The sequence below is a fragment of the Corvus brachyrhynchos genome, unplaced genomic scaffold (genome assembly GCF_000691975.1).
Source record: "Corvus brachyrhynchos isolate BGI_N302 unplaced genomic scaffold, ASM69197v1 scaffold142, whole genome shotgun sequence".
Classification (NCBI taxonomy): domain Eukaryota; kingdom Metazoa; phylum Chordata; class Aves; order Passeriformes; family Corvidae; genus Corvus; species Corvus brachyrhynchos.
This window is the reverse complement of record NW_008237226.1, coordinates 9,556,038-9,569,149: the sequence shown is the minus strand read 5'-3', so window position 1 is coordinate 9,569,149 and position 13,112 is coordinate 9,556,038. Positions and strand designations below refer to the sequence as shown.

The following is a 13,112-nucleotide window of genomic DNA, read 5'->3' as shown; positions in this document are numbered from 1 at the left end:
GTTTGCAAAATCAGTCCCTTGTTACTATACTTTCTAAAGAAAAAATTAGGACTTTGTAAGGAATATCAACTCCTTTGGAAGTAGCAGTCCATTTTTAAAGTTAAAAGAAGGTTTATAATTTTCAATTACTGTAACTATAATCTCGCTATTTCATATAAAAGGGAGCAGTACAGGTATGGCATAAAAGTTTGCCATCTCAAAGCTATACTTGAACCCATACTTGAAGTAACTTCTCCTTTTGGATATATAGTACTTTCTTGCACTCTAATCTTGAAATAATAGGAAGGCCTCCAAAAAATGATGCTGTATCTTTTTGCTCTCATGAAAGCCAAAAGTTTTTTTTAATTGTACCCTGACAGAGGTTTTCATTAGGAATCACAGGCTTTAACTGTGTAAGTTGATTGTTAGAAATCAAGAAAAATTAGTCATCAAAAAGCCCTCCCAGACCATAAAATAAATAGTAGATTAGATCTAGCAGAAAACTTAAACCTGCATTATTAGCTAGACTTTATTTCTCTTACAGGTTTATTTCCTTCACCCAATATACTATTTAGAGAAATATTTAAAGTTTTTAGTATAATTATCTGAGCATTTTTCCATCCTTTAGCAATTGTACTATAGGTTGAAAAGGGAGTGGTGTTAGCATCAAACATGAGAAATCCTTTGGGTGTTTTTAACGGATTCTGCCATTTGTGATAATCATTTGAGAAAACAAAAAGGAAAATGTGGCACGGTGATAAATAGGGGAATTTGTAAGTCAAAACCAGCTGACATTCAGGACTTCTAAAACAATCATTAGGAGGGTTTCTATCTCGTATTAGCAGACAGTAATAGTTTTAAGTGAAAAATGAAACTTTCATGGTTGGTCTGAAAGCCAATGGTACAAATAGCTAAAACATCTGAAAAATTTTATTTTACAACCTTTTTTATTTTGTTTTCCCCTGAAAGACAGGTAATTCCATTTAATTGTATGTGGGAAAGTACTTTTCACTGTTTTTCCAGTTTTATAGATAGTGTTATACTTCAGTACAATGTTGTAAAGTAAACTGTGAATGAAACAGTAGAAGACACCCAGAACAGCAACCCTGTTGGGTACAAGAGTGTGCGCATGTGTGTGTTTTTCTGTTTTGAAGAAAGTCTGGATATCTGCTCAGGTAGGTTATGAGCACAGCTGGGCCTATTGGCTTCATTTTAATGCTTTCTGAGGGATAATAAGATTTAAAAAACATGTCACTAAAACATACGCAGGCAAATACATTTGCACAGAAATCTGTATTTCTTAAATACCCAGACAGAGATTACATTTGTGCCTCATGCTGAAAGCTGTAATGCTACACTAGCTGAGCCATGTCCAATAGGGACAGCCACTAAGGCAGAAAATGACCACATGGAATTGCTTGTGGGGGCTGTGACACTCATCAAGACTGTGAAATTGAAGGTGATTTGTGATCCTGCAGCTCTGCAAGGTGCTACATACACTTTAGAGGCCAGTCATGGGTGTTTAAAAAGGACAGGTTTTAGAAAGAGTAAAAACATTTCAAGCAGACTGAATTAAAAAAAAAAAAAATGGAGAAAGGGCACACTAACATAGGATTAAACAGAAATATTGGATGTTAGATTTGCTCCAGACACTGCTTTTTTTCTGTCATATGTTCAACATATATAAAATTTTCACTACATCACTAAGGGGTTCAAAATAAATCTGTTTCGTGATGAATGGGGAAAAAAATTAGCTAGTGTAACACACGTGGAAGAATTACATTAAAAATACCACTGTGAAATGGCTTCCTGTTTCCTGTAGCAGCAAAATAATTCTTAGAAAGAGTTAAAGTGGAATTGTTGGTACCCATTTATATTTTCCTTTGTGTAACTGTATCCTAAAGCTTTGAAAAGATGAGTGAGTTAGGCAATATGGAGCCCTCAAGAAACGGTATTAAACTGCTGTAAAGTGTTTCAACTTTTATTGCTAAGTATGGAAAACTAAAATCCTTGATTCTTTGGCTTACGTGCAAAGTATTTATTTTTTTGTTCAGACAGGAGGTTATGCAATTGCAATAAACTTTTTTTAAAAAGCAAACTTAGAAGTCAGCAAGATTTTGACTGTAAGTTCTGCCTGTATATTTTGAAAAAATATATATGAAGGAGCCTAAGAATACTCTTCTTTATTCAACTCAAGATTTCTCCTAATCCTACACAGAGTAAACTGGTACTTATAATGAGAGCAAAACCAGCTCTCATACCCTTGTGGTTGCAAAGAGATTCTACTGAAATTCTTGAGCTTCTCCAGTTTGCTCACGGTAATTTGGGGAAGAACTTGGCCTACCCTAAGAAACTGGCCCAGATGACCCTTTTCTAGGCCATTTGCTCTAATGAAGGTACACATTTTTGCACAATGAGGTGGTCTGTTGCAAGATCTACAAGAATTACTATAGATTCTGGCTTTTACTTAATTCTAATGGAAGGTCTTGTGTATGAGGAGTGGAGGCAATAGCACTGCCTATCTGTAGCACACCAACTATGGAAGAAAGAGCTCTAGGCTATACACTTGGTGAAGTCTGTAATCAAATTACACCTTAATTTCTGCAAACTATGGATAATGTGAATAATGTGTAAAAAAAAATTAAAGCCTAGTTTCTTCTAGATAAAATGCAATCAGTATTAGAAGTATATTTGGAATTTCACAATGAAGAATTATTATAGTGATAGCAGAAAATTAAAATATTGACACCTTTTCATGGAGTAACTAAGTAACCATATTAAAAATGTTTTACTCACTGATTCAAAGAATTTTATCCACAAGGTCTGCATTTTCCAAGCAAAAGAATTATTACCAAGAGCTGACTGACATTTGGGAAGCAAACATGGCTAGTTTTGCATTGGAGTGTACTGCTGCTTAAAAACAAGGGTCTTTGAATGTAAAGGTGAAATCACATAAAACTAATGGCCATTTATGTAAAGAAGTTAATATATAAAAAAGGTTTGTAAAATGTACTGCTTCACATATGTTCCCATCCTGCTGTGATTTGGATTCTAATACACTAACAGTGGCAGTCTGGCTTTACAGAGGAAAAAATAATATATCTATTTTCAAGATGTTCAAATTCTAGGTAGCACATGCAGGAAACATACTGGTATATTTTGGTATACTACTGGTGACTTTCTTAGCAGCAAATCACTGCAACATATTTTTTAGGTTCCTTAGCCACATCTCAATTTTTGCTGGCAATATCTTACGCTAGATGTGTAGCATATGTCATATAAAGTGGAGGAACCACAACTAAATTTTGCCTAAAGAGGCAAATCTCTATATACTTGTGAGAAAGCATTTCCTCAAAATGCTTACTGGCCAAAGGATTAAATCATACATAGTGAATTCTTCATCACTTAAGTATTTTAGGTTTCTTTTTTCCTTTTTTTAGATATGAATTATATATGGCTTTTTGTTAAACTTGAGTCCCAGAACACTGCCTAGTATTTTTGGCAGGACAAGAGTCTCTGACTTGCAAAGCTAAAGAGAAACATTACAACCTATCATTTTAGGAAGATAAGAGTTGTTGAGAGGTGATTGTCTAAATAAGTTCTGTGTGTCTTACACTCTTTTCTTTTCAAGCAACCACTACCCTACAGTTTTTAGTGCTTTAGATATTTCAGATACCATCTTGACAGAGAAGATCTCTTTTCCCAAGTATTTTTATACAATAATGTAGGGCCAAAAGGAATATTTTAATGCCTCCTCGGAGTTCTGATACAGCTGCTCTCCAAGGAAGAGCTTTCATCAGAATAACGATGATGATGATGACTGAGGCATGCTCTGTGTTTGGGGTGGGTTCGGTTGCTCTTCACTTTTATTCTCTTCCTCTGAGAAAGAGTCTCTGTGGGAGATGTCTAGGAGGTGAGACTCAAAAAAAGAGAAATTATATAAACTTTTACCTCAACTAGTGTTTTTTTCACTTGTTGGTCTTTGTTCTAAAAGAACATCTAAAAGATGTAGCCAGTAGAAGAAAACTAAGAACTCTGGTTCTTTGTTTGCATGGAAAATCTTTTGGTTTAATTTTATAGGTTAGCATTTACTCCGGAAGATTCACTCCTAATCACTGGGGAGACGGTCCTGGCAGGTCTCAACATCATTTAATGAAGCTCCTCTACATGAAAGCAAGTCATAAAACTCATTTGATAAAAAGGCAAAACCCAGCACATCTGTTATTCAATGCTGCATGTAAGAGATGTATTTGCAGAAGTCCAAATGGGAATTGTCAATCCCACTGGATAAAAAGTGGTATTAAAATGAGGCCTGTAAAGATATTTTCAGAGAAATCCCATGTCTCCTTTCCTATAATAAGCTGTGATTATACACACACTTTGAACAGAGAATAGTGTCTTCCACATGAAGATCTACTCACTAGGGTAATTACTCACATGAGAGAATACATATGTTGTCTTCCATATCTGCATGGTTTGAAGAAGCAATGACCTGTACCTGGGATATGGTTAGAAGGTAGAAGAACAGCAGAGGTATCTTCAAGAACTTGCAGCATTAGCTGCTACAATGTTATGAATCAATGTTTCCGATACTGCAGTATAATCCCTAGACTTTTACTTTCAGAAGGCAGTAATAACAAAATGTTGGCAGCAACAGCTAGTAGGTAATGGTTTAGGACAGTATACAGTGTGTTTGAGAATAACCACAGGTTTTGCTATGCCACTTCAGTGGTTTTTTTGGGTGCAGATATGAGGCTGTTTTAAATTGTTAATTGTCACAGACTGTTAGAAAGCATTAACTCAATAAGCAAACAAAAGTTTGCTTTCATTAGACTGAAAAGAAGGATTCATGTAATTTTGATATTGTACTTGTGCTACTGTGCCATTTTGCCCATTTGCACATGCAGAGTTGTGAATTATGGAAATGATGATGTTGTTTGTTCCAATATTTAGTGAATTGCAGTTCCAGAAATACTTTTAATGACATTCTCAAAAGAGGCACTCAGACTGAATGTGTTCAGTGATTTGGAAGTATACTTTTTCACTTGGCAAAGTTTTTTAAGAACATTATTTAAATGACTGTGAAGAGAAGGAAAATTATGAAACAAAAATAGATTAATAAAGTCTGCAACATTTGGTGCAAATAAGAGTAGGTGCATCAAAGTAAACATAGATATGTAGACTTAATTTTTTTTCTTTTGTACAAAGATCATATGCAAAAGGATTTAAATTATGATCCTGCAAAGCAAAGAGCAGTGTTTTGGATACAGGGTAACTCTTCATATTAATTCTGAGCAACTTTGAATTGAAAAATTATAAAAAAAGTCATATAAAATCTTCATAATGTACCGTATTAAACGTCAAAAATGTCTGAAAGTAACTGTTTCTGGGTAAATATTGCTCTCGCATGTAGTTTCTGGCAAAAAAATAGGAACCATATGGAGACCTTTGCACCATCCCCTTCCTACTTTTCCCTTAGTTCATATTGCTCATATCTCAAAAGAAAAAAGAAAAGAAAGCAAGCATTTTGAATTGAATCCCATATTGTGTTCTATTGATTTCTAGAAGCTTTTGTTTACATGTTAGTGATTTAAACAAATGTCAAAGATTTATATTTGAAAGAAATTTCCTTTGACACATTAAACTACTTAGAAGTAGCAAGATTTTTGCTTTTATTACTTTGTATAGATTGCTTCATTTTAAAGTACATACCTGTGTAGAAGTTGTTTTCTGCAAACACTTGATCATCATTTATAGGAAGGCATGCAATTAAGAATATTTAATTTATCCAACTTCACTATAAAGTAATAGTGAAATAAATTTAGAAATGGTTTGCTAATGGTAGGGGCTTTTCAAGGTTAAGTGTTGGAAACTGTTAGAGAAAGCTGAAAACCTGAAGATTGAACAATGGGGTGAAATTCTGATGGCATTTTGTCACAAATCCCTAGTGGTTATTGTCACTACTCACCCCCAGTATGGATGTCAGGATCTGAAAACCTTCTGTAATTGCTAGTAGAACACTAGCAATCTGATTTATTTTTGAAAATTTTTGTCTGGGGTTTTATATTACTGGTATTAACTGAAGGTTCATTTCTGTCTGTGAAATGAAGGTATGTCAACTGTTGAACTAATCTAAGAAAAAATAATAGGTGCTTCTTGCACATTTTGCCTTTGATCCTGACCCTACCTGGTTACTAGCATATCTTTGTACCATGGTTATCCCCATCAGTCTCTTTCCATGTTCTGTGATCAGTCTTTTTTTTTTCCTAGGCATGCATCATAAGTAAAACCACTAAAATTATCACTTTTCATATTCTACACACAGGAGTTTGATCCTGTGTTTGCTTGGCATATTTGATCTCTTGATGTAGAGAGAAGGAAAGAGGAACTCTGGTAGGAGAATACAAATGTTAGGATTAAGAACAAACCTTTCCTTAAAGAAAAGCAGAAGTAACTTTTGAGGGTGGGGAATTGTGTGATTAGGAATGATTTTTTTTTAAATAAATCTTGAGCTGTTATTAAACTTGGCAAAAATCTAAGTCTTTAAAGATTTGTGGAACAGCCATTTATAATTTTGAATGTCTTTTCAAATGGTACCTTCTTACATCAGTTACCAACAAGCACTTATGTCTAACAGGAGACATTAAAGATGCTGCCTGGAGTTTTTGAAAAGTGATAAAAATGGTTCTAAGAAAGAGGCATGACCTGCATCCCTCAAAGCAGTGTTTAACTGCCTACATTACTTGACATCCAAAGAACAAAGGTTTCCAAAAGAGAGACTGATAAGGTACAAATACCTGCATGTAGGCTACATCTTCTGAAACTGTGCCAGAATTTGTCTGGCAGAAGGTGGAAGACAGACAATATAGATTACTGTATTTTTCATCAAGTGGTTTGTACCATCTGTATGTATTTTATGTGTGCCTTTTGAGAGGCAAGTAGTCTAACTTAGTTCCCCCTAGGCTTTGTTCTCTGCCTCTACACCTACCACTTGGCATAAGATGTAGCCAGTAGAAGAAAACTAAGGTTCTTGGGACCTTTTTCTTGTCTTAGTTGCAACAGCTGCAAAACAGATGTAGGCTGACGTGAGTTCTGCCAGGAATCTCTTCCAAGTCTCCCACCCGTTTTCCACCAAAGAGAAGCTAGTCAGGTGATATGAACAGAGTCCTGAAGGTCAGAAAGAGATGGGAGTTCCCAATCTTGGCTTTATAGAGACTATTAAAAAAAACCAACAACCGATTAGTAAACCTAGATTCTTTCTCCTTGGAAATTAAAACAACCTGAAGTTTTAAAACTACAATTCCAAGCAGTATGACATCAATAGGACATAAAAGGCAAGCTGTACATGAACCACAGAAACACTGCAGTGAGCAGGTCAGATGACAACAAGGGTTCATAACTCTTGATCACCTAACTGGTATCCATTTAAGTCTCTTTTTAGGCATATTTTCACTATTTCAATTGCATTAAGCAAAATACCATTGTCTTGCTGGCCATATCTTTGTTGATAGAAATTTCCTGGGATTCCAGTTTCTCTGTTGCATTAACCTCAATATTGAGAGGGAGTAAGCTTTTTGTACCTGTCCCAGGTGTCTGTGTACCTCTCCAACTTCTGCTTTCAGCAGTGTTTGAATATACCATGTGGTCTTTAGTGTATCTCAACTATTATAAATCCAATCAATGATATTCTCAAAAACAAATAAAACCCTGCAACTTTTCCACTGTCTCAGTCTGCTGATGAAATCTTACTGGTGACAAAACTATGGCTGTCAGGCACTTAGAATCCAGCATAGAATTAAAGATAGTATCCAGCAATGGCAGAAATGTCTAAATAACAAATAGTCCAGAAATGCTTACATTTGCACTGGATCTGTGTGGGCTAACTTTGATAGCAGTTCTGAATCCTCTCTGTTGGCAAAGATGACAGACATACACTACTCATGCAGTTATATTTTCCTTTCCTTATTCAGTATTCCTTCCCTTCCCTTTTCAGTATCCCAAGAACCATTGGCTCTGAATGTTATGAAAAACCATTTGCTGCTGTACAGCAAAGCTGTTTTCCTCCTGGAACCATTTGCTTTCAAAAATTGCTCATGGTACAAGTCTCAGTCACTTAAAGAGATCAGTATCTTACTGGGAAACGTTTGGATGGGTACTACTGAAGTTTTCCCTTCAAATATTCACAATAGAAGTAGCTACCAAGGCTTTATAGCCTTGACCCCTCTTTCTGTTGTGTATCCAGGCTTATGTCTTCACTTCTAGTGTTTAATTTTCAATATGGTATCAGTGTCATATGTAGGTACATTAATTTTATTTAAGGTCACAACATTTAGTCTCGAAACCAGTCAGCCATGGATCTTTCTTACAACAAGTACTGACATGGAAAGACTTCTTGGCTCATGGTCTCACACAGGCATGGCATGCCCAGGACAGTTATAAAAGGACTTTAGAAATTACTTTCATGAAATTAATTTCTGTGTCATACTGCATATAAGGACTTTGCACACCCACCTGCTTTCGAATCTGTAAGAAACACACCTGGCAGTATAAAAATGGTAAGCTCAAAAGCCAAGAATAATTTGGTATTTCTCTTTAGGTATCTCTCTTCAGTGGTTCAATGGAATGGGGATATAAGGATTTAAGTATTTAAATTCAGGTGATCTACTAGTATTTGGACATTATAATAGCATGGCAGACAAGGCAATTTTAAGGAAAAAAGCAATGTGCATGTTCCTGAAACAGAAAAACATGGAGAGAAGTTAAAGTGACTGTAGTTTGCCTACTAGTATAAAGGAAGAAATGTGAATTTCTAGGTGTAAGGTGGTTTTGATATGTCAAGTTTTCTATGTCGAGTTTGGATAGTGGACCTTGGCTCCACATTACTGTCAATGGGCCTGCCATCTAATGTGGTCCTACCCTAGGAAATCCCTACTCCACTTGTGGCTGAACAGCTCCCAGATCCACTCAACAACTTTGGTGGATACCCTCATTCATACAGCCAGCAGTACACTACACATTTGAAGCAAAGTTCCGTGTCACGTCAGCAAAAGTAGAGGTTTGGTGATATGCAGCCATTAGCTCTAAAACATTTTAAATTAATGACTGTAGAATTCAGTCAAGCATCAACAGTTCTCATAAAAAAAAATGAAACAAAAAACCCACCAAAGTTTCCTTCCAAGTAACAGAGTGACTGACAAAAAGTGAAAACATTCTTATACCTTTATAAAATGTAGATTTGAAACCAGAGTCACTGGCCAGTTGGACAGGCTCAGGCATGCCAATGATTCATCTGACACAGAGTCCCAGGGAGTGATTTTTTTGTGAGCCAGTTCATTTGGATGTTGATGCAGGTTTCTATTTAAATCAGCAGCTGAAGTGTGAATTAATCTGTGACATTTTTAAGATGGTTCGTGAGGCCAGAATTTGACTAATGATACTCGTACTGATCTCCTGCTAATTTTGGATTTATAGGTGTTGTATCATACCCAAAATTACAAACGTCTGGTCTTTTTATTTTTTTTCTTCCTTCTTTTTCCTTTCCACTCTCTCTTTTTTTATTCTTACAGTTTGATCTTTCATTTATTTAAACTGACTTCACTGACAGCAACAGAATGACTGCCACTGAGTTATTGAGTTATAGTAGTTTGGGTCAGGACCAAATGTACCTGTTTCTGAGAGTAAAAGGAATCATGAGGGCAATAATGAAACTTTCAGAAAAGCTCCTCTGATTGTAGCCAAAGTATTCCTTAGGTAATGAGCTTTAGTGGTAGCAAATTTCCTATACTGATACTAGCTGTGGCAAAAAGTTCCTACCTGTACCACAGCATGAGTATGAGAAGATCCCATGGGACATGCTAACCAATTTCTTTTTGATGTGTGCTCACTTTCCTATGCTTTGACTGTTATCTTTCCCTGAAAGTGCAATTGGACTAAACCTTAAAGTGTATGCTGTAAAACAGCTTTGGCTTAAGATATTAGTGAAATGATAGGAGAGAGAGATTCTTGAAATATTACTCATTACACACTAATCAAATGATACATATCCTGTACTGGTTGGATGCACTGAGAGTTGCCAGCTGTGGGAAGGAGTTGAAGCTTTGCAGAAATTCTTCAGAGAATTGTTGGAAAATAAAACACTGCAAGGTTTTAAGCTAAAGTTTGATGTGTGTGAATGGAAGCAGCAGCTCAAGTCTGCCAGAATTACTTCTGCTTTCCTGATTTACAGTGAAGGATCAATAGGAATGAAAGAAAGGGTGTGTTTCAGAGACAGAAAGAAAGTTTGAAGAATGTAGCTTTAGCTTCTTGTTGTCATTGGGCTTGTTTCCTATTTAGCTGTACACTTGTCATTACATCCATTTTTGCTTTTTATTTTTTTTCAGATTCCCAAGAAGGAAACTACAAGACAGAGGTCAACAGTAAACCCAGGAAGGAAAGGACAGCTTTCACCAAGGAGCAAATCAGAGAGCTAGAAGCAGAATTTGCTCATCATAACTATTTGACCAGGCTGAGACGATATGAGATAGCAGTAAACCTTGACCTCACTGAAAGACAGGTACTGATGAAAAATAATGGACTTTAAATTCCTGACCAATACGTACCAGTGGTTAGTAGCTCCTGACATAGAGCTCCTGGTTATAATACTAATATTTATGTTTATATGTCAGATTGAATGTTTTTAGCAACATTATATACCTTTATTATCTCTCTGCTGTGCAAGTAATTTATACCTTTATATGTAACACAGATTGATTTCATCCATTAGGCAGAGATGGAAGATAAAAGCACAAGTCATAGATCTGTTAGATGAGTGCATGTCTTTTCTAAACTGTCCAAACTGATGTCGTTGAAGACACCGTATGTACAAGTAGTTGGTTTGTCTGCATGCAACAAATATGAGCATCTTGGTTCAGTCTATTAAGTATATCCAATGGCCATTAATCCAGAGTTTCTGAACATCCTGTTTCCAGATGGCAGCAAAATGGGAACGCCAGCAAAACTGGGATACAGGCATTTTAAACCCCTTTATCTTACCCTGCTCTGTGAAAGCAGAGGAGATGATGGAATTTCTTATCACTGTTGTTGGTTTCCTGTTCACCAAACCCTGGTCCAGGAAACACTTCTTCATGTGCTTAAGTTTCATCATGCATGTCGTCACATTGATTTCTAATGGAAATATCCATGTTACACATGTATTGAAGTGTTTCAGGGTCTCATCTCTATACACTAAATAGGTAGTGAAGTGACATTTCAAATAATAATTACATCAACATACACATTTTGAAAATGTGTTTCAGTAAAGAAGTTTAGAATACTGGCCTCAAGTACACAAAATCTGATGAAATGTTTCCTACAGTTTTATTACTAAAATAGAAAGCTTTTTGCCGACTGATAGACAATCATTCTTTTTTCAGGAATCAATATGAGATTGAGGGATTGCTTTCATGCAATCAATAAGATGAGGATATAGTCAAAAGTAGGTATCAACATAGCATAATGATTTGTGAAATTTACATAGAAGCAGATATGCAATTTTCTTGAGTTTCTTTAACACCTGCCATAAGTAGACATATCAGCAAAAATCCAGCCTTTTCTAAAAAAAAAAAGAAAGCATGTTTACTCAAAAAAGCAAATGCAACAGCTTTTTTCTTTGAAAGCTTCTAGAGAATGGCTGTACCTTTGAACTTGTCAAGAAAAACACAGCAATTTCTTGTTTGATTTGACCACATCGCCAGGTTCCACTGGGGTAATTTTCAGTCACTTAAATACAGTTGTTATGTTTGTGAATCCCACCATTCTGTATCAAAAAATGGATAAAATTTTGCCTTTTTTCGTTTCCACGGCCTATTCTATCTAGATTCACACCTAATTTTGACAGTTAAGGGGAGAAGGAATGAATTCTTGTCTTGGTGACAAAGGTAGAGTCAACATGAAACTGAACAATGATAAATAAATTTTAAAAAATATTTTCTGGCCAATTTGACAGGAATCAGTCAGCTGAATATATCTCCATATTTATAACGGTGAATTTGGCCTAGAATTTAACTGTTCTCCCCAATAAATTCTATATTATTTTCTTCAAAGATCAGGTCGAGTAGTACAACTAAATGAAGAGACAGTTCACCATCCTGAAGGAAACAGTTAATCTAAAAGCATTTAGCATACTGAAAAGAGACAGATAAATATCGAATATTGTCTCTGGAGGAGAAAAGGCAGCCCAGCTACATAAGTGCAGAGAATTCATTTAAGTCATGGCAGTACTTGCTGTTTTCCAGCTGTCACAAAACATCAGTTTTAAGCATTCTGCTGATTATTGTGATCATTTCTATAGGATTGTCATTAGTCTATTTAATTATGCAATCTAATCCTTTCTGCTTCCCCAGATTATCCCGGAGTGACAACTGAGCTCCCAGAGATTACTCCCTTCCTTCCTTCCTTCCTTCCTGCCTGCCTTCCTGCCTTCCTTCCTGCCTTCCTGTTTGACACCATCTTAGAAAAGGAAAGCATTACGATTTTTAGTTTGATAGAATCCAGTTCTGTATCTTGCCACAGTAAAATGGTCTAAAAAAAAGGAGAAGAAGAAACAAAAAAAAGCATAAAAACTGCATTGTTAATCAAAAAATGAAAATTGAGAGGAAATTCTGGACATATTTTTCAGTTGCTGAATCACACTAAGCCAAGTAATGTTGTAAACTAGAAATGTCTCTTTTAAATCAAATATACTGCTTCGATAGAAAAATGGTGTAAATAGCATAGATCTGGGTGTGGGTTTCCATGGTATATGGCAGACTTCAGAAGCTGAATGCCATAAATCAAAAGACTTGGCTCTTCTTGCATACTTGTTTTACATTAGTATTCCTCCAGTGACTTAAAAACGTACTTCAGGGTGAGCGTGGTGTGACATTAATATTTCTTTTCTCTCCAGTTAAGAGAAGGTATTCTCCTTCAGGACCTGTCTTTCTGTCATTACCAAAATGAATCATTACTCTTGAGTGAGATACCAGCACTTATTTTCATTCTTACTAGCGTTACTACTATTTTTTTTACTATCTGTCCCAACAGAGGAGATCATATTTGATACCTACATTTAACAGGTGCAAAAAAAAATCTAAAATATATTGATGGAATTATCCATG

General features: G+C 35.7%; 1 protein-coding gene across 1 annotated transcript in view; it reads left to right on the top strand.

The window, feature by feature from the left end:
- MEOX2 (mesenchyme homeobox 2) overlaps window positions 1-13,112 on the top strand; it is a 53,413-nt gene that overhangs the window by 29,062 nt on the left and 11,239 nt on the right. Inside the window, exon 2 of the mRNA XM_008629947.2 lies at window positions 10,359-10,531. Coding sequence (XP_008628169.1) covers window positions 10,359-10,531 — 173 coding nt within the window. The remainder of the gene's footprint in view (window positions 1-10,358; window positions 10,532-13,112) is intronic.